This window comes from Ischnura elegans, chromosome 3 (assembly GCF_921293095.1).
Source record: "Ischnura elegans chromosome 3, ioIscEleg1.1, whole genome shotgun sequence".
Taxonomy (NCBI): Eukaryota; Metazoa; Arthropoda; class Insecta; order Odonata; family Coenagrionidae; genus Ischnura; species Ischnura elegans.
The window spans coordinates 42097473-42124108 of NC_060248.1; the positions used below are offsets into that span (position 1 = coordinate 42097473).

The window sequence follows — 26636 nt, forward strand, 5'->3', positions numbered from 1 at the left end:
AAATAATAGTGTTTCAATACATACCCAACATTTCCCTCAAATTATCAAGCGGAGGAAATGTATCATTTATTGATTGCGTCGAATCGTAGCAGAAATTTCATATTTCAATGCAAAAATTATGATAAAAGAAATGAAGTACACTCCCCTTAAGTCGTTACATATGAAATAATGATTAATGGCTATTGAGGGGACAAGAGACAAGCCCTTCGAGTCATGAATCGTAGTGATTCATAATTCCCTTGCATGAGGAGTTTCACTCACTGCAGATGGTTGCGTACTGTAAAAATGAATATAAGAAGGTAAAACTACTTATAATTAAAAATAATATGTATTTAATATCTACACATATCATGACAAGGAAAGTTCTTCAAACTATCTATTTTTGAGCTTACAAGCACCCACTGCGTGTATTAATTCATAACTAAGTAGAATGGTAATATTAATTCGAATTAAGAACTAAATTAAGGCTTAAACGAAACAAATTATCTTTACAACATATCCACTATTTATAAGCAGTACAGCGATCATAATGTTACACTGGGTTCAAAGGGTTTGCATCTTGCTCAATCCTCATCGTCACATATTGCGAAACTTTCGAAGTTGTAGGACGAAGTATTTCTCGTGCACAACACAGTCTATAATGGACAAGAATAATATCCTTAACATTTTGCCTCCATTGACAGCTCTACATGAACACGTGATTTTAGAACAACTCCCTTTCAGGAGCATGATACGAATGCAAGAAATCTAACCTTTATCCCGCAGCAAAAAGATAATACCATTCCAACATTCTATCTTTCTGTTCACAAATGGTAATTAAGCATGAAAATCTTGATGAGAAATATTTCACCAAAGACCTCTGAGTGGAGTAAAAAGACATCCACATCCAATGCACCACTTCCAACGGCAAAGGGCGATATACCTTTCCAATACTTTCTCTACTGCCAGTTGAGAGAACCGGTATTCATTTGTTACCATCATATAAAATATATCCACAAAGAAATCAGTAAGATAACTTTTATAAAGCTATCATCCAAAAAAATTCCCGAAATATTCCTTATGATTAACGGGTGCATTCGCATTGGAATCGCTCTAAACAGACTCCTACACTGCGACTATCTTTCACGCCGCGCCGGAGCATATTGCGTTCACTCATGCGTTAACGAACGATTTCATGGAATTTTTAATACATTTTCCCCTAAAATCTGCCCCGGTGAACTTGCCAATAGGGTCCATAATTTCCCGTTTTTAACTCATTCCCAATCACGCCTCTCATTCGGGCCGACAATCAAGAGATCGTGAGAGATATATGACCTTTGCACAATTCCTACAATCGAACGATCACCAAGCCGCCGACCTGCACGCTACGCCGGTTCCGAGCGTGGTCCAAACGAGCAACTAGTTAATTAATTCTTTCATCATCACCGGGCCATTTCGAACTCTGCCCTCCATCGAGTTAACGGTCCTCTCGCGCTCAAAATTTGCACTCGACACTTTGGTCGTTCCCGAGGATGCAATCGAGATTTATTGGCAACCAGTTTCCTCCTCCGCTCCAAAATTCATTCGGTGATCAATCCACTTCCAGCTGCCACTTCCATTTTTTCGTCTCTTTCACCAGCGTCCATTCTTTTCGCCTCCGATCCGCCCCAGACATTTGTTTCTGAATAACTGACATGACTGACTTCATAATTCATACTCTGTTGAATGAGGAAGCACTGACGGGCAACATAAATCAATAACAGTGATAAGCGCAATCAGCTATAGATCCACTTTAAGTAATCCTTTATGGGAAAATCCTAGCAAATTGGCATATCATCTGGACCATTTTCTCGCATCAGACTACATTGCCTCCTAACTACGGGACAAAGTACATCAAGGTCCTAATTGCTGCATAGAGTGATTGATAGAAATGATCCAAGATTATTTCTGAAAAAACATCCATATCGTGTTCCAAAAGAAATTATTTCTTCCTGAAATCGAAAATATTTTTACATAACATAATAAAAATTAGTTAAGAGATAATTTACTCTATTATAAATCAAATTACTGTTAGTCAAAATATTGGGACGAAAGGTTGAAACTAAAATGTAATCCAAAATTCAATACTCGACTTCACTAACGCAGGCCTTAAAGAGCTTGGTCTAATCTTTTGGAAAGTTGAAATTTGTCTTCAATGGACGCCAATATTGTCACTGTGATTTTTTTAGCAGTCGATGAAAATGTGTTTTTCGCACTATATGCGTATTTTCGCACTGACTAGCTCTTCCCACGTGTAAGTAAGTTCAAAATCCAGGGTAAAATTTCCTAAAATAAAATCGAAAAAAGTAATACAAAACATGATAAAAGTTATTTGAGATATAATTCGCACAATCAATATTGGTGAAACATTGAACGTTGGTGAAAAATATTGGGACCAAAGGGTGACGGCAAAATGGTGTAATCCATTAATTCAAAACTCAACTTCATGCTCGAAGGGCTAAAAGAGTCGGGCCTAATCCCTTGGAAGGTTGAATTCTGTCTACAATGGACTCTTGTTCCATTACACTCTTTGACTCGCGGCTCCAAAATTATGAAGAATTAAACGGCAATTCGAGCGATGAGAAAAACGACGCAGATCAAGAGGAATGGTACATTTGTGCACACAAGCTCCCTGTGAAAACGCTTCTCCCTCTCTCTCTCCCTCGTCTCGGAACAACGGCTAAGAGTCGGCGGAAAAACTATACAATCACTCAGATTGGATGAAGGAGGAGCGGGGCTATCCGTGCAACGGACGCTGTGTTCGCTTTGTACTCTTTCTCGCATGAGCGTTCACGAGTAGAATGGAGGCATCTTCACAACCACTAACATACCCCTGCTCTCTTCCCGGTCAAAAGAGAAAAAGAGATGAGGCCAGAACTGGAATGGATAAAAAAACACGCGGAATCTTTTTTGGTTTGCACGCGAAAGAGGAATACGAGGATGTCCGATGAAACGGAAAAAGGCTGAGAGATAAAAGCGAAGAGGCCACGGCAGCAGCACGTAGGATAGAAATAGAAGACCGATGGTAAGAGATGTTCGGGCACGAGCGCAAAAAAGAAACCATGGAGTGCTGCAAGAGTTTTCTTTTTTCGGCACGGTTATTCCGGGGCATAAAATGTTGGAGGGATGGTGATTTTTATTTAGCATCATTTCCACTTTAATGCTCCATTTAGTTATAAAAGCCAAGGCCGTTCTCAGATTTGAACATTTTTTTCCCCTCTTCACCGACGACCCTTGTTACACGCGAATAACAATGGATGCTCTCATCCCGTGCGAACTCATAACGTGTCAAATTGACCTTATGCGTCACTCGAAAACGAAAGGTCTGTAAGCTTCAACGGTGAAAATATATACTTACTCATTCAATTTGGGAGTTTTTTCTGCTTAGCCTTTTGTAATGGCAAAATGAAGATTTGCCAGAGGCTGAATGACTAATTGTCTGTACACGGGCATCGGGCCTAAAATATTTTTCATGCATTGTTGCTTCAGAGACATTTTATCGGGCCAAGTGAATTATTCTGCCAAGTACAGTTAACAAGAAATATGAGTTTTAATCGTGCATGAGAGAAATTTCAACAAAATGATTCATCCATTATTTTATAGGTCAACTGTAGCCCAGCTTCTGGAAAATAAGAACGCAAGCCTCTAAATTCACAGTTCAGCGATGTTTTTTTGTGGAGAGAAAAAAATATTCTCTATAATACGCCAAAAAACTGAGAAACTAATACCTCAAATATTCCATTTGCTACGCAAAGGAAGAGCAAAATAAGTAACTACCAACTATTAGGCAACATCGCCATCATCCGAGTATCCACGTGATCAATTGGTATCCGCATGGGATGAAAAAGTAAAATCGACTGTTCAGAAATGATGATAGCAGTTTTTATCAATCAATTTTTTTTAAATGAAGTAAAATTATTCACCTCCGAATTTACTGGAGGAAGGTCTTTTCGGAGAAATGACTAATACTCCTGGTTTTGCAATACGAGTACGAGCTAATGTGTGAATGCATGCACGGTTTTGGTGGACTGGAACGGAACATGTACGAATGCATGAACCAAATTAGAACAGGTTCTATTTTCCGTCCATGCGCTTGGACAATTAAGTAGTTACACCGTGCATTTCCGTGTTCATTCACGCTTTGATACATTTACACATTTACTCATGCGTGTTAATGTATCGTGTAACTAGACCTTTATTCTGGGTATTCTTAGATTTCAATCTTTATTTTCAACCTGTTCAAATACCTACTGATTCGAATGGCCTTGGATTAAATTGGTCAACATAATAGACTTCGTTTTCACTTCTTTCCAGATGTACCGCCTCGTCGACTACTACTATATGGTGGAGTCACGCACTGTTTACCCCAACCTATGGCGAGTGGTCAACCTTGTTCACATATTGCTCATTCTGGCCCATTGGTTTGGCTGCTTCTACTACCTACTCTCTGAAGCGGAGGGATTCCAGGTAAGTCCCCTTCAAAAGGACAACATATATAAATAGCTCTAAAATTTCATTATAATAGAAATTCTTTCATAACTGCCATAACTTCCTTTTAAAATTAAAACCTATTTGCCATTTCTATCATTCTATTCAATTATTACTACATCTATAACAGAGTTTTTTATCTTTGAGGCTTGAGTGAATCCAATGTAAAGATAAATCAAATTTCGAAAAAGGCTATTCGGGCTTCCAGCCGGGTGGTCTCCCTCCAAATACATCAAATTTATTTTTCATAGCATATCAAATAAATAAAACCTCCAGCCATCACTTTGGCAGTCTCCGTTATTTGAAATAGCACTTCTCATCCAATTTTCAATAGGTCCATAATGCTTCAATTCCAATTACAAGAATCATAAATCAAAAATTGTTTATTAAATTAATTATCACGTAAGAATCTCCGGCTTGATAAATTTTCACAACGCACTGTGCACTCGGTAAGGAAAATAATAATTAAATGGGTATGTCGGCCAATACTATTCACTTTTTCCAGCTTACGCTGCCAAATTGTACTTCGAGCATTTAACAGCAATAACTAGGTATGACAAATTCATTAACTAACAATAGGTTTCATATAAATGATATTAAAATACTTTACATTTTCTGTATACGTGTACACTGGTTTATTCGGTATAAGTTCATGCAAAACATATTTTTAGTAACTATTAGCTTTTTTGTACATTTTAGCTCATGTTTCACTGAATATGTGGAATTTTCAGTTTAACAGGGGGCAATTTTCGTTAAAAATATTAGAAAGTACATATATAAATAGTTTTTCGCGCGCAATAAATCAGGACCAAACTTATCCTGAGAGAATATAATACCATATCAAACGGTAAAATATTTTAAAGCCAGTATACAGCCCTAAAGAAGGAATAATCCCCAATGAAAATTAAATGCCTCAAGTACCTAATACAATTTTGGATTCAAGCTTCAATCTAGTGCAAACAATTACATCAGCAATAAAACCGATTGGCGTCATTTAATGAGATCAATGGTGAAAATACATAATATTTTAATCAACTAATTAATTGAAAATAGCGTATTTCCTCTCGTTTGCTCAGAGCTCTATACAGCTGCTTTATCACTTTCTCAGGGTGACTGGGTGTATCCACATCGCTTGGAAGGTGACTACGCCACCCTTACACGCAAGTATCTTGGATCTCTCTACTGGTCAACGCTCACACTAACAACTATTGGAGATCTCCCTACTCCAGAGACCAACGCCGAGTAAGTAAACATAACGTAATGCAGATTATATTAATAGGCTATTTAATCAATATATAGTCGTGTTTCATGTTCTTCATCTTCTGATACAATGTTGTCGCAACTCTCAAATTATGTCGAGTATCAAATGCCACGCTTTAGCGTTTTGTTCCACCTTTCGCCAATATTTGCGAGCAAATTTTAAAATAAAATCCCACAGAGAAATTAATACCGCCATTTAATTCGACCTTATCCTGTTTCGTGAAATTCTTCGGCCTCCATTCGGCCCAAAGTCTCTTTCAATGATACCAGTCAACATCCGAAGGGGAGAAAAATTGCTATTTGGGCTATAATAAATTGCTAAATTAATCTCCATAACGAAGTTTGAGGCCTGCGTTGGACATTTCTCAACTTTGTCCTCCAAATTCTTAGGCGAACACGTGGGGCCGCATTTATAATACTTGGATAGCATTAACGGGAACATAATACAGCCGACACCTTGGTTTGAAAGCAAGGATATTTCAAGAATAACCATGAGTTTAGCTCATGATCTTAAAATGGAGAATTCCTTGACGCCGATTTTCATTCCGAGAAAATTTTTAACAAGACATCATAAAACTGGCCCTAAAAGGGCAGCATACCAAAGGAAATATCAAATATATTAGAGCAAGGAAAGTTAGGCAGATCTTTCTATTGAATAGTTAAACATTAAAAACCAGTCGATAATCTATTCTATCCTCATATCACAGTGTAACACTCGCTTAAAGAAAGACAAGTTATGGCAGGCGCAGAAAAATTGTCAATAAAATGAGTGTGCAAATATGTTTTATCCTAATGTGCACAGAATATCTGTGAACGTCCCAAGGAAAAAGACATACTTGCGCTTATCGAGAACGCTAAAAGACCGTATGTCAATTTTTTTATGACATATATCTTTCATTAATGAAAAGGCGGTCTTTTCGGTTACCTCTCTTATGGGTTAATTATGAGTGCAGATAAACTATGTTTGATAAAAAGTGAAATTCTGGTGATGGTGGTGACTAATAATATAGAATTAAAAATGAGTAAAATAATGTTGATTCTGATGATAACAAAGTTATCACTAGAACCGTGACATGACAAAGAGCAATGAAAATACTTGTTTTAGCAATACATTCGATTAATTTAAAGGTTCTCCAATGCCAAAATAAGTATTTCTGTCAAAAATTACTATTGTGTGGACTAAAGGATCAGTGGCGCCGACTCCATGGGGCTTGACGGGGCCCGAGCCCCCCCCCCAAAAATTCGTTACAGATGTGAGGAAAAATATGTTAGGCTTGGCAATTTTCCCCGGAGTGTCCAGACATCGAGATTCGAGTGATCAGGGTTCTAATGTTGATCATATGACTCTTCTAACATGCTTAAAAACTTAAAATTCACTACTTATAAAATTTACCGGGGCAAGATCCCCGGTTTGGGCCCCCCCAATATTTTTTGTAAGTCGGCACCCCTATAAAGGACGCGTTATTCCATAAACATTCCACGATCAAAACATCAGGTAGCCTGAGCCCCTTCATTTCTGAAAATTTGGATATACCATCCTGAATACCCATTCGTACTCCATTCGTAATCCAGTAGTACTTGGCACAATATATGAGTGAAATCGTCAATATCCGAAAACTTTTAAACTCATTTCCCCCGCAAGTTGACTACATTTCCAAATTAACTCTATGGGAAACGTATCAAGCGGTTATACCATAGAGTAAATATTTACTCTATGATTACACATACGGGTAAAAACACGGCTTTAGGTGTCAATAACTTATCTAACCGGAAAAACGAAACGATTGATAATTATTGCCTCATTTTGAGCAAAAGATACATTTAAAATAAGGGAATGAGGACAGGGACTTGATTCCTTTATACTTTACCTCACATCCTTAGCTAATGGAAGTAGGTATAAAACGACATTTGAAAACGTCTGGCGCAAACCTTTCACTTTACTACTCTAGAATTCCGATATTCCAAGTTATACACCAGATTTTTATCAACAATTGGTTAAGACATTAAAATTCCTAGCCAATTTTACGCACATTAGAGGAGAGTGGAATGAAATTACGAACAACTTACTTTTTTATTGAATTTACTAAATTACTGTGAACTTGTCGATTACGACATTTCACTTTAGATGCTCATGTTCATAAAATTTGCTAGTTGGGAGGATTTTGTTCTGCTACTAACTGTAAGTTGCAAATGTGTCAATTGCCAACGTTGCTAGAAGAACACATAGGAATTTCCCCTGAAATCTACAAAATTTTCTCAGCAATCGGTACAGGTACCAGGAAGCTCTGATTAATTACTCACTGGCGTTGCTCGTCACCCAACGCTCATACCATCTGTCGCAAATGGCGAGTGATTTACATAGTGATTACGAGAGGAAATGAGCAGTGCAGTAGCAATACGATCCACGGCCTCCTTTACTCCCGATTCAAATGGGTGATTACAACAGGAAAGCACAACAAGTACCAGATTCATCTATCGAATGCCTCAATTGCGATGGTTTGCGGAGTTAGGGAATTTCCAGGCGCGCAGCTATACTGGCGAGGACATTGCCTCATGTTTATATGAGCATGCGGGCCCTCCCAGATAGCGACGAAGTTAATGAGCATAATGTGCGCGATAACGAAACGAGAACAGCTAGGCACGCATGGGCGCCTGACCACCTCGTCGCCTCCTCGCGACTTACGTGATTAATCTCACAGTCGGTGACTAAGACTGAAATGTGCTTGATATAAAGGAAATCGAGCAGAACTAACTCTAGGAGAAAGGACTAGAACGAATGGCGTGATAGACAAACCCCGCTAACAAACATTTTGAATACTTGTCTGTAAAAACAAAGGAAGTAAGCTAACACATGCTTTCCTTGTTTCTTTTAACAAATTAAAACGATACGTCCTAGCACCACAATTCCTAACGTGGAAAATGATTATACTTCTCAATACTTTAACGCACAATTTACCAAGGCTACAGCCCTTTTACAAATCTTCTATGATTGGTTACCGCAGTGAATGCGTGATTTGCTGAACAACAGCCGACTGCCAAAAAAAATTGTGTAACTTTCGAAATGGATAATAGCCTAAAACGTTTCCGTTAACTCATAATCGACTTTCTTGCATGTTTCTCACGCAATTCATGGATTCCCTGCAACATAGTACGCGCATCGCTGGTAGAGTCGTCTTGAATTACAATTCAACATATTTAATAGCATTAAAATTCCCATTGTTCAGTGGGAAAATCGCATAATTTCTCCTAGAAAGACACGCTCACATGATATCTACCTAAATACATAAGAGTTATTGCTTCCCTTAAATAGCTGAAGTAACTGTATAAGGAAACAGACATACCGAATTGAGATAAAACTCTTCAAGGGAAAACCAAATGTATCTTAAACCCTCGAACACTTTCATCAGTAAATTATTAAGCTTCTGCAATACACTTCCTCACTTTCATCTGTAACTGTAATTATAAGAGGGTCATCATTTCCTGATTTAATTAATTTAACACAGATTTTTACTAAAAATTAAGTGCTAGAAATATTTCTTCTTTCCGCTTCACGCGTAATAGTCACAGAATCATAGCCATTACTAAACAATAAAAAAGTAATTGAAAATATATTCTCGGCAATAAATTTATCTTGTAGACCTAAACACAAGGAGAGCTTATTATTTTATCATAGTCAGATAATCAAGCATCCACAGGTAAAAACTGTCAATATTTAAAAGCTCAAGATGAAAATAACTGGATTCCTTTGGGAAACAGAAAAAAAACTTAAGCATTATCTAAAAATAAAACTGCCTTACCATTCCACACTACAATACCATCCGCTTTCAAGCTCCTCAGCGAGCTTTCTCCGTCACTTCCACGGAAAACCTGTTATTACGAGATTTCTGGCGAAACACTCTCATAAAAAATAATTTAATCTTACTTCCCTGGTAATACAAAGTACCAATACTACCAGGTAATTTCAAAGCTGCCGACATATAGTGAGGATAAAAAAACCCTCACTTCATAACTAACCAACAAGCAGTTTCTCGAGCAAAAAGAATGTTAGAATCTCTAGGATTCCATGGCGAAAATACTCCTGTAGCCGAGATACAAGCCTCGTCTTCTCACAAAAAACAAAACCCTTAAAGGAAAACACGCCGAAAGAGGGTATTTAAAAGACCAATCGATACGACATCCTCCCACTTTTGTTTTCTTTCCCTTTCTTCTGTTTATTTCCCTTCGCCCATTGTTTTTCGTCGGCGATCCCTTGTTCTGCGCCAATCATTTGTTTTTTTTTTCTTTCTAACGCAGAATCTCGCCCTTCTGTCACACGTTTATATATTGGTACATACTTTTTTTCTTTTTTCTTTCTCCCCCGGCACATTTCCATCTCCCTCCGTATAATCCATCAACCCCTTTCTCCCCAGAACTGCCTTTTACCCCTTTCCGCCGAATCTAAGCCCCCTCAGAACCCATCCCACCGTTCCCACGGCTCTACCACATTTCTCCTTCCTCCTCTCCATTCTCATTCTCTCACTCACAGCCGAGATCTTCAAAAGGAAATGGCTCTGGAATTGGATTGGAAATTTCTCATCCCTTCGCAATGCTCGCTGCCACCTCTGATTATAAGCGCCAGTGACTCGGCAACGGAGGTCGGGGCGTTGAAGGGTAGGAAATGTGTTTGAACGTGCGTGGAAAGGGGAGGCGTGCGATGGCTTGCGATGCCCTCAGCGTTAGTCGAGGTGTGTGTTGGCTTAACCACCTCGTGACATTCGTCGGGCTCATAAAGGTGGCACAATGTTGTGATGAAGATTTTCAACTGGCAATTACAACTTGCGAACAATGGTTGTACTTTGTTTAAATCCAATTGATTTGGGGTTGACATAAGGGAAGTTCGATATGCTGAAATAAAATGGTAGTTGCATTTTTCCACGGTCATTTTAATGCGTATGACGCGTTTCGGCTCACTGAGCCATCATCTGGTACGAGAGAGCCTTTTATGTTGTATTTGAAGGCGCTGTTTTCGCTCTCACTTATTCACTGCTATAAATAGGGTAAGGAGCCAAGCAGAAAAATTAATTCAAGGTGATACAATCAAAAAGGGTATCAAATGCAAATTTCTCCATATTTCCACATGGAAAACATGTTTTTTCCAACTTGCTTCCACAACATTACAACAAAAACAACGAAGTGCGACAAAAAATTATATCGCTAAACTGTAGCCTTTACGTATACTACACGTGAGGTTTCATTGTACTACATGCGGTAATTACCTAAACCTGAAGAATGAAATTTTAACTGTAATTACCACAAACATTTCCACATAACATATCCGGTTAACATTTTAAAATGTTTTTGTTTTTAATACTTATTTTAGGTACTTTTACAGAATACATTTTGAGATGCTGACGTTTTACTCTTAAGATCAGTCTCGAAATATTAAGAAAATTTTTCAAAACTTCATGGTAGCGATGCAACTAATGTAATAATAGAAGTACTTATATAGGACAATTAATTCCATTTAATTTTTATTTAGGGTATATTTCAATTTTACCGCCTGGACGAGGAAACAAAACCTTTGACTTTCGCGGTAATTGCGTAGACCACTATAGTATTCAGGTTCCTAATTTCCACGACAATTTACCAATATTCATGGCGCTATGTGTACGGCCCATGAACCCCATTAAGAATGGGCAAGAAAGACGTATTCTAGAGGATGGTGCAGTGGTCTACTCGGTGACCCACAAAGCTTTCGAAATCAAAATATACAGCGCAATTGCTACTGGAATTCCCTCGATTATATCTAATATTTTTTTAAATCGAATAATTTGTCCGGAATAATTATTTGGCACAAACAACAAGAACTTGTTTTGCTCATCCCGCGCTACCTAGCACTCGTAAATAAATAGAATTTCTGATAAACCACTCTATGAAGTCTATCAAAGGTATCGGCAATCTTTAACAATAAAAATTTTATTTAGCAATAAATGTTGAGCAAATAAATTATCTTAATCGGAGTTCCCCAATTATCATCCCGAATTTATAGATATATTTACTTAAATTCCATTTTAAATCACCTTCGTTTCATCACTGATTTTACAGCTTACAGAATTATTTTACTCGCGTACAGCTTACTGCACAGCCGTAGAACATTCATAAATTGAATACATATTGATTGTTCTACCTTGTGTATAAAGTATTTAGCGCCTGCACGAATACCTACGCGTAGAAGTGAACTAACTGGAAAAAAAACTCGCCTCCGGTATGCCCCCAAAAATAAACGTATTTCATTATAAAAAATGTATAACCTAGAAAGAATGTAACCCAAAAATTTTGCACCTTTTCCTATAAAAACCATTTTCTGTGCCAGAAAACAAATTTCAATTTCAATATTCCCATAAATAATTTAGTTTCTAATCTAAGCCTTAGTACCGATTTGGTATAAAGCTTAACCAAATCACCGACGGAATGATTTTTACTTCATAAAAAGATGGAAAAATTCTAACTCAATCATCCCCATTGATTTTTTTTAAGTGAAGACTAGAAGTTACCTGAAAGGATCATTGCCCTCCGGAATGAAGGGATACCTACAACATCCAGTCAGCCATCTAACTGGTTAATTAATTTCTATCCCCTAGCAACGCCCTTGGGCACTCGACGGAATTTTTCGATAACAAGATAAAACTCGGCGACTGCTACCCATGGATATGTCGGGAAAGATACTTTCCCCTCATTTGAATATTTCATCTCCAAAGGCGAAATGGTTGAATGGTCATCTTCATTCTGAATAATTTATGCGCGGGAATGTTTTGCCGTCAACTACCGAGCACCGAAACACTTCACAAAATAACTTCACACAGAATCGCATAAAAGCGAGACATGTTTCCTCAGTTACTCCCTGCTACCCAGTATTTTCAAACATATGGAAAATAACTTGTTTCATTACTGCTTGATAATCTCACAAACCTGTACGTTCAACTCCCGAAATAACACTTATTCTGCAATTTTCTAGTTGAATCTGTAGGGATCTAAACACATTCTTTTATAATTTAAGTTAGTCAATAGACTTTAAGCTAAACTTTACTTCTAAATCAGTCACATGTTCCTAAAAATTATTCAAATCATGATTCTTTGCACGAGGCGAAAACTAAGAAAGAAAACATTCCGAATAATTAGGAGGAAGTTGAGTCAAATATAAGGATACAATTTCCGAAGAATTAGGAATTCTTTCATGCGATGACATGGATATTAAGTCGAAAGTAGAAGAATATCGATCACCTTGGTAATCACCTAGAAATATTAGGGGCAATTTCGCATAGAACAGTGATTGAAATGAGGACAGTGTATAACCTCAAAGAAGGCATGCCGTATTTAAAGTATTTTTTTTATCTCACATGTCCACACTGACTCAATACAAGGACATGCGAGAAGATCTTTAGCAAGAAACATAGAAGAAAGGATAGAAAGACATTAAATACGCATTCACTCGTTAAATCGAGTCATTAAAGCACACAGACCACCCCAAGTATAGGGATATTTCGGGGACAAAAGTTTTCCTTCCTCTCTTAAAATCCCGCAACCAATCGTTTCCATACCAAAATAAAATATCAACTGGAGAAATCTCCATCGTTCGTTTCAGTGGCATTAATTTTTCAGACCCTTTAGCCACCGACTGAATGAATTGCTGCACCATAAAATATCTGCTTCCGGTGACCAACCAAACCTTTTCTTTCCATCTCTGCCCCCAAGTGCCAAGAAAAACCTTTCAGTTTCCCCTCGTTCCCAGCCTTTCGAACATTATTCTCTTTCGCCCAAAACCTGTCGATTCCACATCTCTTCTTCCCCCACGATCTGAAGTCAATGGTTAAGAAGCTTCTTCAACGAAATTTCTAAAACCGGACGTCATACGTATGAACTAGTGGTACAAAAATTCATTTCCAAAGGTAAAATATCGAGAACGAAATCGCAAATGCTTACAAGCAAGACTGCAAAATATCCTAACGTTTGACTAATAAATCGGCCCTCACAAGGGATTGAAATATCGGAGACTACTAAAAGTTTTCTCGAGCAAAACGAGTTTTGGAAAATGTTTGCGTTAAATTTATTTTCCCCAACCTAATTTTTCAAATCTTACTTAAATACTTGCAATTTTCCACGAGTAGCCAATTTATTACGACCTAGGTTTGAACGTTACTACATCACCTTGAAGGTGCACACCATTTGTACTTTAAAGACGATGTAGTAACATCGAAAACTAGGAGGTAATAAATTTTACAGTCGTGGAAAATTACAAGTATTTATATCAATATGGAAGAACTGCATTCTATCACGCCGGAATATTCAGATTTTATTTTTCAATGCTTTTCAAAATTCTACTCATGAAAATATTCGCATTAAATTTCTAGTAATAATTACAAGTCACCGATCGATCGATCAATCAAGGAACCAAAGATTTCGATCCATAGCAGAATCGAAAATGCCTGCCAGCACACTCTTTCTTAAGCGCGGCATCCCTCCTATAAGCCTCCAGGAATATTCGCGACCGGTAACCTGCCTTTCCCCCGCGCGCCAACACCTTCAGTCATCCTCACTCCTCTAACCCCCCAACGATTTCGCCACCTCCGACGATATCGCCGGCACCTTCCCATCTGGTGTAGGGGCGCTGAATTTTCCATCCGAGTGGCTATTTCCTCACCGTCCTCGGGGTTCCGTCGTATTCCAGAGGAGTCAAAGAGATGGTGTGGGTGTGTTTGTGTGTCTACGAGAGAGATTCAGAGAGAAAGGGAAAGACAGAGGAGAATGTGGAAGAGAAAGGCTGTGAGCGTGAGGCTAGATCAAAGATCGGGACGTGGAGAGAGGAGAGGAGGGCTAAATAGAATTGAAGAGACCCGCCAGAATGCTTGAGGGCCAAGGCGCTAGAATAAGGATACCTTTTGACACTCAAGACTGGGGAAGCATAGATGTTTTCGCAGACGGTGAAAGGAGACTCAAGGGGAAGGATAAACGCCGGTGACATTTGATGGCGGAAAGGCGCTGAGTAAATTCACATTTTAAGGCTGCATCTCATCCAACCATGGTAAAGGGGTGCTCAAACAACTTGTTTGTACTTCTGTGTGCACCGATAATTACTGGCTGTTAATATAAATTAGTTTTTAATGGGTGCAATGGACGAAAAGGTTACCTTCAAGCACACAGTTCATCTCTAAATCCTTTACGATATGAAAATAGAAAAAATATAATAGAGACTGAATCCGGACGATTCGAAATATTTCCCAACTAGGATGATCATTTCATATAATAATTTATTTATCACAACACGATAATAATCAACCTCATTTCCATGGAGAAATTGTCAAATACAGAATTAAAGGTTCTTGATTTAACCTTCAGATTTTACCTATGTTAAATAGAATATGATTTCAGTCAGAATAATACACCCAATCAATAACCACTACTCTAAATCATGGCATTTACTGTTAAATAATGCAAAGCACTGGAATTTATTCCAGCAAAACTTTCTGCTCAGCAAAGAAATTAATTCATAAAATATGGAATAAAGTGTTTATTGGTGAGAAATATACATACCCACTCAGAATAACAATGGTTTATGAGATGGCACGGAAGGCTTTCAGTACTACTGATAATCACACATACTAAAAGATAATGGGCAATTTTCAAATTCAAATGTGGAAAATCTAAACACTAAAGGCAATCTTTTTTCAAATTCAATTGTAACATAAGACCCTCGTATACCGTGCCTGATAGTAATATGTGAGCAAAAACAAACATTTTTTCCATTAAACCCTTACATTATTGCCAATCATGAATTCTTTCTGGACATTTGATGCATTTTTCACATGAACATTCGATAAAATTTGCTCATGGAATCCACTAAAGAACAATGATGTCGTGGTTTAGTTCCTTTTGAACAGTTATGTATCGACGGTACATGTATTTACGGTAAACGCACCTTTGAATTAAGTTCATAATTTTTGCTCTCGTTTAAATACGTTTCCCTGAGCATTATCCAATGAAACAAGGAATTAAATCCCCAATTTCATGCTTTCCATTAACAAAACTTATTTTGAGTAGAAAGTTGTATAGAGAAAATATCCATGATTTTAAAAACTCAAAAGGCTGAGTTTCAACAAAAATATTCTACAATTAATTACACAAAGGAAATATTAAAAGCCGCAACGTTCAGATCATAAAACTTGAGCACAAGAATTCCAAAAGTTTGAACTTTTAAAATTCGCGAGGTTTCCTTCAACTCAGCATTTTTCTGAATTCCCAGAATTTTTCTCAATGGTGTTTCTCCTCGATAAACTCAATTACTTCACAGCTTGAAGACTTTTTCAGTTATATGTTATTCGCACGTGTACAAGTTATCTTCAAGTTGCCTTCGCTTCTGGTTTATTCTCCCAATATGTTTTAAACAAATGCCTCTTAAAATTATGGCATTAAGATGACGCCAATTATAAATCGATTAGTACAAAAATTCTTCACTAAAATTTAACTTTGCAATGCTGGACTCATAGCAAGACGTAGTTTGATTAAGACAGATATGCTAAAGCACAGAATATTAATCCCATTTGGTCTTTTATTTAAATGAGCATACTACATTCCTTCATCGCGAGCTATAAAACAGCCCTTATTTGAGCTAGCGCATCAAAAAACTATTTTAATTAGCACATTGACTGGATGTCCTAACTGTGGATGAATTCAAAAAATTGTGTATCATTAATATTATATCATCCCGGAAAAACTGGATAATCAAGAAAAAATGTTTTAAATACTTTAGACAATTTCAATTCCATCTGATTTTTACAGTTTTTACTGAGATGTATATTGTTCAAATGCATAATTATTCTCTTTATATGTTATCAAACATAAATAATATAAAAATAGGTTTCAATACCCAGCTATAAAATAAGCAGACTTATTTTCCGCAGAGAATCATGATAAAAATATCCATAGTAGACACAATCTATGCATTGGACTATAACAATAAGGTGCGAATGTGGAAGACATTATAAGCAATATTCAATACTGCAAATCCAACTTCGAAGTACCCTTAAGTTTCCCACTGATAACTGCTTTCTCCTTCAGACACAAAGCTTTGCTCGGATGAAAAGTTTCTACATGACTTGGTTAAAAGCATTCGTGGATTCTTACTACTGATAAATTTCAAGCTAGAGGTAGGTACCATACATTCAAAACCCGACCTCGAACGCTTAAAAGTCCCTGACCGACAAAGAGTGATAAGCGTTAAAGGCTCCAGGAATAGAGAAACCAAAATTCACTAGCTCTTGCTTTACTTTGTGGTATTCCATTATAAGTTTTTCTTGCTATACACAATTACTTATACCACTTATTTTTTTATTAGAGCGCGACCCGGGTTTCAATGAATTATCATCATCTTCAGGCGCAAATTATGATTTGTTTTTAAAAAAATAATAAATAGTATAAAAATATGTGATAAAAAATAAGTGGTTTGAGTAATTTTGTATATCCAGGAAAACTTATAATGGAGAGAGCATAAATTAAAGAGGATATGCGTGATAAATGCCTTGTACGCGAGCAATGAGTGATAGATAGGTAATGGGAAAGAACTCGCAACGCACACTTTTCTATTCGCAACTCTCACCTCACCACTCCATTGGATCATCATCACAGTCTGTCACTATAACCCCATCTGGCCTTCAAAACGCATCCAAGCCGTCCATCGACCCGAGTGCGAGGTATCCCCAGGGTATACCCATCTCATTCTCCCGTCATACGGGGAGAAGTCATCCCGTGCTAGGGTTGAGACAGAGACCCACCTCAAATATCCTTATAAGGGGCGTCAACGGGAGACAAGATTGTAAAGTGACGAAACTCAAGGGAATGACCAGGACTGAGCTAAAGAAGAGATGACTCACAGCCTTTAATTTTTAATTCCTAAAATGGAAATGGAAGATTGAATGTGTGAAGGATATAGGAGATCGGTTGGAGACAAGGAATTAGCTCGAACCAAAAAAGTAAACAAAATCAAACTGGAAGAACCTTTGAGCAGTGGTGAAGAAAAAGGAGACAACAAGAATATATATTCCCTTTTAATAACCGCATAGTGTCGCACTTAACGGAAACCACGATATCAAGCGCATGAACTCGACAAAGCAACAGCTATAATTCATAAAAGGCGAAAAACTATAGCCTAAAAACAAATTCTTTCGTGCAAAAATAAATAGAGTAGTGAAGGCAAGATTCCTTTTCCGAAATATTAACCTAAATTCCAGGATGATGCCACGTGTAGTCAATGAGTTTCATTTACTTGACCGAATGTAGCACGGCGTGTTCAAAGGAAGACAAAGAACTACAAAACTTGAGTTTTTCTTGTTTTTTTATTTTCACGCAGCGTAAATCTAATTTGGTAGTTTTTAACTGTGCTTCGGGCGTTTATTTAACTACTATGTTTGTCTAACGTTCTTTTATATGCATTGTTTGACTCCAAATTCCATGCAGTTTGCTGGTTCGCAGCTCACCACGTGCTGTGTTATGGCGTATTAGTTATAGCAAGTGCCGTTGGGGCTAGAGTCCTGGGGAAAGTGTCCGCATGAAGACTCTTGCCCCACGGGCGCTGACTCCTGCCCCAATTTATAGAATTGCTTTTCTAGGAACTCATACTTTCGGCCATAAATATCCCATATACTTTGTTGATTTTTGTATGGGAAGAAATTGCGGAACTGTAAAGGCCGTTTTACACGGTACACGGAATTGCGCAATCTGACGTACGTGCGAAGGCGCAATCAAAATTGCGTCGCGTAAAGCGGTGAATTGCTAGAACACATGCGAGAATGCGTGGATGCGAGACGGCAAAATAGTCCCTGTTCTAATTTCGTTCATGCATTCGCGCAATTCCACGCCATTTTAGAAATTAATGCAGCTCTAACCTGCGCAATTCCGTGTATCGTGTAAAACGGCCTTAATAGATAGACCGATTATAAAGCATGAGAAATCAGCCCAAATCGGAAATGCAACAAGGGGATTATAGACATGCGATAGTTTCTCACTTGGTCCATATCTGTTTAGTGAGGTTGACTTCCTAAATTCATTGGCTTCAGGCGCGTTGGATCCAAATCAAGGAGGAGATGAAATGGATAAAAGAGGGAACTCTGGGAGAGAAAATGAACATACAAGGCGGAGAAGCTTTTTTACCTTCAAAAATTCCTCCCTTAACTCCTATACCACATTCATGTCCATTTAATCCCTTTTACCCTTCCACCACTGAGAATACTATATCTCGCAGAGATCGGGAGGCACATGTCTCTCTTGAGAGCATTAGACCACTCAAAAGGATTGCAAGCGCAAAAGCGGCGTAAAAACTCAAAGTGTTCTTAAATTCTTGCGAGTTCCCCCAAAACCTAGAAACTAAGCGTGAAGATATCTAAAGAAAAGATAAAGGGTTGCTGTACTCAGTGGAGACTTGTGAACGGCAAACAAGAATTCACTTCACCGGAAAAAATGATTATGATTATAGAGGCTGTGGAAAATTTTACTCGGATCCAACATTGTTGATTGGATAATGTGTTGTGAATGTAAAATATGGAGGAAATACACCACATATTCTGAAAAGAGAAGGTTCACATGGAAAACTGTGATTAGGACACTTGCCCCATACTGGGAGGACTCTTGCCCCGCGTGAGGGGCAAGTTTCCTATTTGTTTTTGTCTTACATTTTGATGAATAACAGCAGTTCATATTTTTTCTGCCGCAATAGAAGATAAGTAATGTAGTAAATGTAACAGTGAACAAATTGCGTAAAAATAAAAATCATTGCTTGTGCCTGAATTCATGATTTTTATAATTGTTTATTAGATGCGTACTCTTGCCCCTCATTCCCCTACACGTATTTAATATTCCCTTTGACAAAGTAGCCACAATTATCCTTAAACTGCGTAAACAACATCATGGAGAGCGGTTACCATTTCCCACAATATTCAACTTGAGTCTGCACAATATTCAACTTGAGATATGATATCAACTATTTAAATATCCAGTCAATATTCTGATAAATGATCAAAATACAAGAAACCATACGCCATTGCTATTAGTACCGACTTTCGACTGTGAAATATGCATGTCCTCGTAATTTCACATCGGTTTTTCAGTTTTCGGCGAGTATTTAGTCGCGAAGAGACTCTCCTCGTTAACTTTAACGTCTCCCTAATGATTCATCCGTTAGTTACTGAGAAAAAAAAAGCAAAGTAAACAGACTCATCTAATTTCTTGCCAAGGTTTTCACCAAAACTAAACCAGTAATCATGACAACGAATCAGTCCCTATAATCACCAAGTCACCACTGAGTATTCGTAACAATCAATAGAATGAAAACAAACAGCCCCGCTTATATTCTCTCCGGAGCCAAAGCGATGCCTCACTTTTTTCCCCTGCCGGTCACATCTCGTCATTAACCCGGACGTAAGTGTCAATGCCCAAGGGACTACGCGACTCATTCCCGCGGGCAAGGTCTACGAGATTTCCCAGCCCCCCCCCCCCCCACCCGCCTGCTACCACCGTACTAACAGGTGACAGACACCACGGGATTCGAAAGTGCGGTCCTTAAAAGCTTTAGGGACCCTGTTGATGACGGCGCTCGGCGGCGTGATCAACTCGGAGAACTAACTCTCCGGACTGGAGAGAGAAAAGGGGATGGAGTTTGCAATGGTGGTTCGTTTCGGATGTGAGTTAGAAAGAAGGGCAGGAGGAGGATATGGACACAAAAAGGATTCTGGGACGGGTCGTCCTTCGTTTGGGCCACCCGACCCCTTCCCCCCAAAATCCCCTTCCACTTTACTCTCCCTCCACACGCTCTTAATTACGAATCCTGCCTTTCACCGGAATCGATGCCCTCTCTTCCAACTCAACCCTTAGGCCTCCCATCTCCTCAACCTTCTCCTCCACCTCCTGGCCCGTCCTCCACCTTATATTCCCCTGCACCCATTAAGGGTCCTGCGGCTCCGTAAATACCGTTTTTAACTTTAACCGTCGCTTACCCTCACCCGCCTTTAGTGAGGGATAGACGATCCCCCCCTTCAGTTTCTGCGCGGTCCGCACTTCCATTTGCATGAATTAAGGGAGGAGTTTGGTTTTGGGGGAGTAAGGAGAGAGTTAAAGGAGGATGGGGTCGCATCATACATACTCTTGCTCATCTCAAAGACAACACGTTTGGAGAAGGTCCTCTTCCAATTTCCGATTGTATTTTTTTTGTTTCCCCTTGAAGCAGGGAAGGTCGGAAAAAATCCACCTTGTTGGAAGGCCAGTTGTAAGCTGTCCATCCATCCTTCGTTTCACTGGAGAAAAGTCGATAGTTTATTTTTTGTCTTCCTCCCAATTAAACCGCAGAGTGTATCGTTAAATCAACTTGGGACACGGTCATTAATTATTATTCAAGCACATGTTACTTCCGTGGCTTCGGCCTCATTTCACTAGAGAAAATTTCACGAGACTATTTAGAGTTTTTAAAATTTGGTGAGCGAAGTGAATAAATATAAAGGGTTAAAGATTATAGACCTGTACTTGTATACGACACAATCGGAATAATTTTATTTACATAATATGATTAATCGGCACACTCATCACGTTCAATGTTGAAGTAATTGATAAATATTTATATTTTCCACTCTGCTACAAATCCTTCCTGTGAGTATCAGAAATAATGCATACCGCAAACGAGGTATTTCAAAATACTTTTCCACGAAGCTAAAATATATTTATTTCACGAGTACATCTTGCGCGCTTCAAGAGAGCACTTCAATTAACAGTTGCTTGAATAATGCGGCGTAAAAAAATTATTATTGATCCAACATTCAAGCACCAGCAACTATGATTTTGAATTATTTTTACTTGGAAATGCTCCGAAAGTAACCTAATAGAATCTCATTTTTATATTAAAAAATAAATACCCAATAGCCATAAAGGATGCGAGAGTTGAATTGGCAATATAATTGATGATACTTAATCCGAAAATATGGCTACAAATCGCAAAATATCGTAGATCAAGCAGACTTTTTTATAATTAATCACTCAGGTAATTGAGCTTTAAGAACGTGATGTCACCGCAAATACAATAATGAAAGTGAGAACTTGATTTAGTCAAAATGACCAAATATTATTTCAACAAGCTTAGATATCTACGGCCTTTCCAAAGTCCAAGCGTACTTTATTTTCAGGCGCTAGCTTGTTTTCATTCAATTATTCATTTTTTCCTGCGTCCTTTCCAGCCACGACATTAGTACGCCATCGAACCACGTAATCTCAGATTGAGTTCGCCGCCACTATACAAACGAAAGAGCCCATTACGATCCCTACCCTGATCGACACACAGAACTTCACGTAGAGGATGACATGATTCCAGCGCGCCTCTTAAGCAATTTAAACGATCATTTCACACGATCGTGAACAACGATGACTGCTTGCCGCTGACTGAACTATTTTGAACAGCTCAAGCAATCTCCATGAAGTTAAGCACATGCAATAGCTCTTTGTTTCCATTTAATCGAGAATTCAGGCGCATGTTAAAGTAAGCAGGGCACTAGTAATTTAAATGGCTTTCGCACGCCTCATCCCGATTGATAGTCGATTGAAGCTATTTCGAAAATGGCTTTAAATCGCCTGCACTGCTTAAATGTACCGTAATACTCTTCTAAACAAGGCAAAGAGAGCAGATTTAACAATGTAAACACCACTATCAGATGAGTCGTCGGTACAACTATCATTCAGTAACGCAAACAAACAATATTGAGCGTTGCACGCTGGAATTCTTAGTTCTTTCTTTTGAAATATATACAGATTACCCACTACTACGTTATCATACAGGCATGGCATGCAGCCTTTTTTTACCAGGTCATAGCAAATTCAGGCATAAAAATTAATATGATAACACTCTCTGTACCTATGGTGAAACAAATATTACCCAGTACTATTCCACAAACTTTTATTTTAACTGTCTACTAGTTTCGACGTTTACACCGTCATTATCAAGACTAACAGAGCAATAGCGCACAACATCCAGCCTTATTTGACTCTGATAGAAGTACTCTGATAGAAGTTAATGAGCCACAATACACGTGTGTACAAATATGGAAAACAGGGTGTTGTTTAATCGACTCCTGAAGAGTGAACATCTTCCAGTCTTCTGAAACTGTCAACATAAGTACTTGTAAGCTATTGCTCTGTTAGTCTTGATAATGACGGTGTGAACGTCGAAATTAGTGGACAGTTAAAATAAAAGTTTGTAGAAAAGTACTGGGTTTTTGTTTCACCATGAACATTTCATCGTTCCACCAAGTAACGCCCAAATCAGTTGATTTTACTCTCTGTACTCAGTAGGGGCGTTTACTGCTACACCGAAAAAATAAAATGCGAGGCAAGTGCGTACAAGCCAGGTACAAAATAAAGTAAACCGGGAAAAAGGCGATGGGGAGAGCAAAAATCAAAACGGGCGTGAAGCCAGCCGAGGACATGGGCGCTTACCTTGTTTTCGTTGCGATGCCGGCACGCGCTCGCCCGAGGTCAACGGCAGACTTGCCTAGCCAGAGGCGTATTGCACTCTGCCTCGTCTCTCCTTCGCCTTAGACGGATTTGTCACGAGCAGACGAAAAATCTCGAGACAGTCGAACGTCAGGAAAAAAAACAAAATACGACACGGTTGCGCCCAAAGAAAGAGAGAGGGAATTTCAAGATAGCTAATGTAGGGAAATTAAAAGTCCGAGTAGTGCCAACACTCTGATAGAAGTTAATGAGCCACAATACACGTGTGTACAAATATGGAAAACAGGGTGTCGTTTAATCGTCTCCTGAAGAGTGCACATCTTACCGTCTTCTGAAACTGTCTAACATAAGTATCCAATGGAAAGTCAAAGCGTAATTTCCCGTGTCTTCTAAGTGCAATGGTAGAGATTCTCCTGCATCCTGGAAACAAAAGCCTTTTTAGTCCGCCATCAACGCGGGTAAAGGGACTAACATTGCTTCTGCGTACTTGGAATCGGCAATCACAAAGGCGACTACATGACCACAAACAGCGAATCAGGTGGTATATAGGGCATCCCCTTTGTATTCAAAGCGCAATGCTTACGGCCCTGCTTCTCTGTGTGATACATGCTTGAGACATCTCCACGTAAATCACTAAATTCCTTGATTCATGGCCTATCCCAGAATACCTTAAAGCAAGATAACAGGAAGATTAGACAAAATTATGTTTTTTTGCGGGTTGTACATGGTTCATATTTTATTATAAATTACTCTAATCAAATACATTAGGGAATTTATATTTTCAGTGTTGACCATAATTGTTCAAACTATTAATAGAATCCAGGAGTTGAGCCAAGTTAAAGTTACTTTTGAGTACATGGGGGTTAAAACTCAGAACATCTGTCCGTAAATAGCTGTTATGGGAAATAAATCACGCGAGTGAAATTCCATACGATTAAATTCATAGATTAACTGTAAATTAACAAGAGTTTGCAAGCTATTCAATACCAATGACGAGTTCACGTTCAGGAGGAGAATACTAATAACGTATTCACGTAGCTCAATTGCGACGCAAATTATTTTCCATGGACATATTGGGGTCAAAATTACCATATTTCACCAGAGAAAACCTACATATAGACCATATAGATATCGAATCAATCAAATTTAATGCAAATTAAGGGACCTGGGCTCTATTCCAATCTGGGGCCGTATTCTGTATTTCGTCGGTGCCGCACCGGTCGGTTTCCCTTTCAAGCCCACCGACTGGACATCAAACCGTACCGACAACGGATTCCGCACCGACGACGACACTTTCAGCGATTCTGTAAGGTCGTCGGTTTCAAACCAGTCGGTACGGTTCCCCTTCCTTCCCAAACAGGGAAAATCCGAATATATCCGAAGTTTGACGTGTCTCCACCAATGAAAGAAGGGTAAAAACAAGTGAAGACTCATTGGCACAGTTTGTTGTCGTCATTCTCAATCTTTTTATTTGCGGAAATTACGACTTATTGCTAGATTAAGATAAACCATATTGGATAAGTTGTTGAAAATGCTTATATAATGTGTGGTAGTAATGCTGTACCTACAGAATCGAAGGAAACAATATTACAACATCACAATAAAGTTTGTATGTGATGGAGATGGTTGTTGCTGGAATGAATTATTGAAACTATCCTTGAGATCGTAGTTTCTTTTTTTAAATATTGGTTCCATATAATGCTATTTATTCATGATTTGGTAATATAGTTGTCATTAAGTAAGTTCCGTATAAATGTTATCAACGGAATGTTATGCCATTGGCACCGTAGCAGACGAAAATAGCATACTATGGAACGTGAACGTAGGATTCAAATGCAAATGTAATATTAGAGGAACAAGTTAGGAAATTGTTATAAAAATATGGAGCTGGGTGCAATTAAAAGAAGTGTAATGACGAGGAAGTAAATAAATTGTGATTGGGTGAAATACATATGTATAAGTTGCGCATTCCAAGTGAGAGAAAATGATAATATTGCGGTAAACCTCATACTTATTAACAAATATCTTCTTTTATCGTCAAGGGAATCAATGGCTGACGATGAAATGAAATATAGTTGCCCGTTACAAATGAAAGAAACTGATACCGTTGTGGCAAACTTCATACTTAAATAAAAAGATCTTATTTCTATGCCGAGAGAAACGCCAAATTGATGATTGAGTGAAATAACAGTCGCCTATTCAGAGTGATATAAAGTGATAACATTGCGGCAAAACTCATATTTAATCAAAAATATCTTTTTTATGTCAAAGGAGCAAAAAAATGATGATAGAGAGAAATAAAGCCTATTACAAGCGAGTGAAAGTGCGGTAACATAAATGAGAGAAAGTCATTATATGTTAGCAAACCTCATTTTTATTAACCATTATCTTATATTTCTGTCAAGGTAATTAATATAGATGATGACACAGTGAATTATAGAGGCGTATTCGAAGGGGCAGAAAAAGATAACATTGGAGAAAACCTCATTATTTACTCGGTGATGATGTAAAAACAAAATAAAACGTACAATGCGCACCGGGGAATTCATGAAACCTACTAGTCGGTGGCCGTACCGACACCTCTTTGCTGTCGGTACGGCTACCGACGATCTCCCGTCCTCTCGTCGGTGCCGCACCGACCGGGTTCGTACAGAATCGCACGACTTCTTACCGGGAGTCGGTGTGACGTCGCACCCGACGAATCGGTGCCGCACCGATCGATTTGGAGTTACAGAATACGGCCCCTGGAGAGAGACGGAAGGAAATGACATTCATTTTTAAGATACACATCTGCGTGATAACTAAGCCTTGCTAAATCCTATTCCTAAGAAACCATAATCCGTCCTTATTCTATTAAGTCTCTTCAACCATATTGAAGCCTTCTTGAAACAAACTGATGGAAGGAAGATTTTTTCTGAATTATGAGTGTCGACAAGGTATGTAGCTTAACCTAAAAATATAAAGCAGATATATGCATACTCGGCAAATAGATCTAGCTCCAAAGACCAAGTCAGATTCACGTCGCATGTTGAAAATAGCAAAAGCCACTCGCATGCTGAAAATAACTAAAGGACTTGGCACCAATATCATCCTTTCAAGAGACTACGGAGAGGTTAACGCTCCCGAGCGAAGAAAGTGCTAATACACCTTTTATACCAGACCATAATAAACCATGTAATAAAATGACCCCGCCACTGCGACCTCTGACGGCCCTCTTCCAGTCATTATTCGATTTAATAATCGAATTATGCACCACCATGCGTGGAAATTTACGAATGGCGAACGATACTACTTGAACAATATGCATTAAAACGCGGTCGGACTCGTAAATATCAGGTTTCGAACAAAGGTAGGCA

At 38.5% G+C, this 26636-nt stretch overlaps 1 protein-coding gene across 1 annotated transcript in view; it reads left to right on the top strand.

Moving 5' to 3' along the window:
* The window catches only part of LOC124155693 (serine-rich adhesin for platelets-like), a 302267-nt gene that overhangs the window by 187655 nt on the left and 87976 nt on the right, over positions 1-26636 (top strand). The window contains exons 7-8 of the mRNA XM_046529723.1: positions 4333-4485; positions 5615-5748. Coding sequence (XP_046385679.1) covers positions 4333-4485; positions 5615-5748 — 287 coding nt within the window. The remainder of the gene's footprint in view (positions 1-4332; positions 4486-5614; positions 5749-26636) is intronic.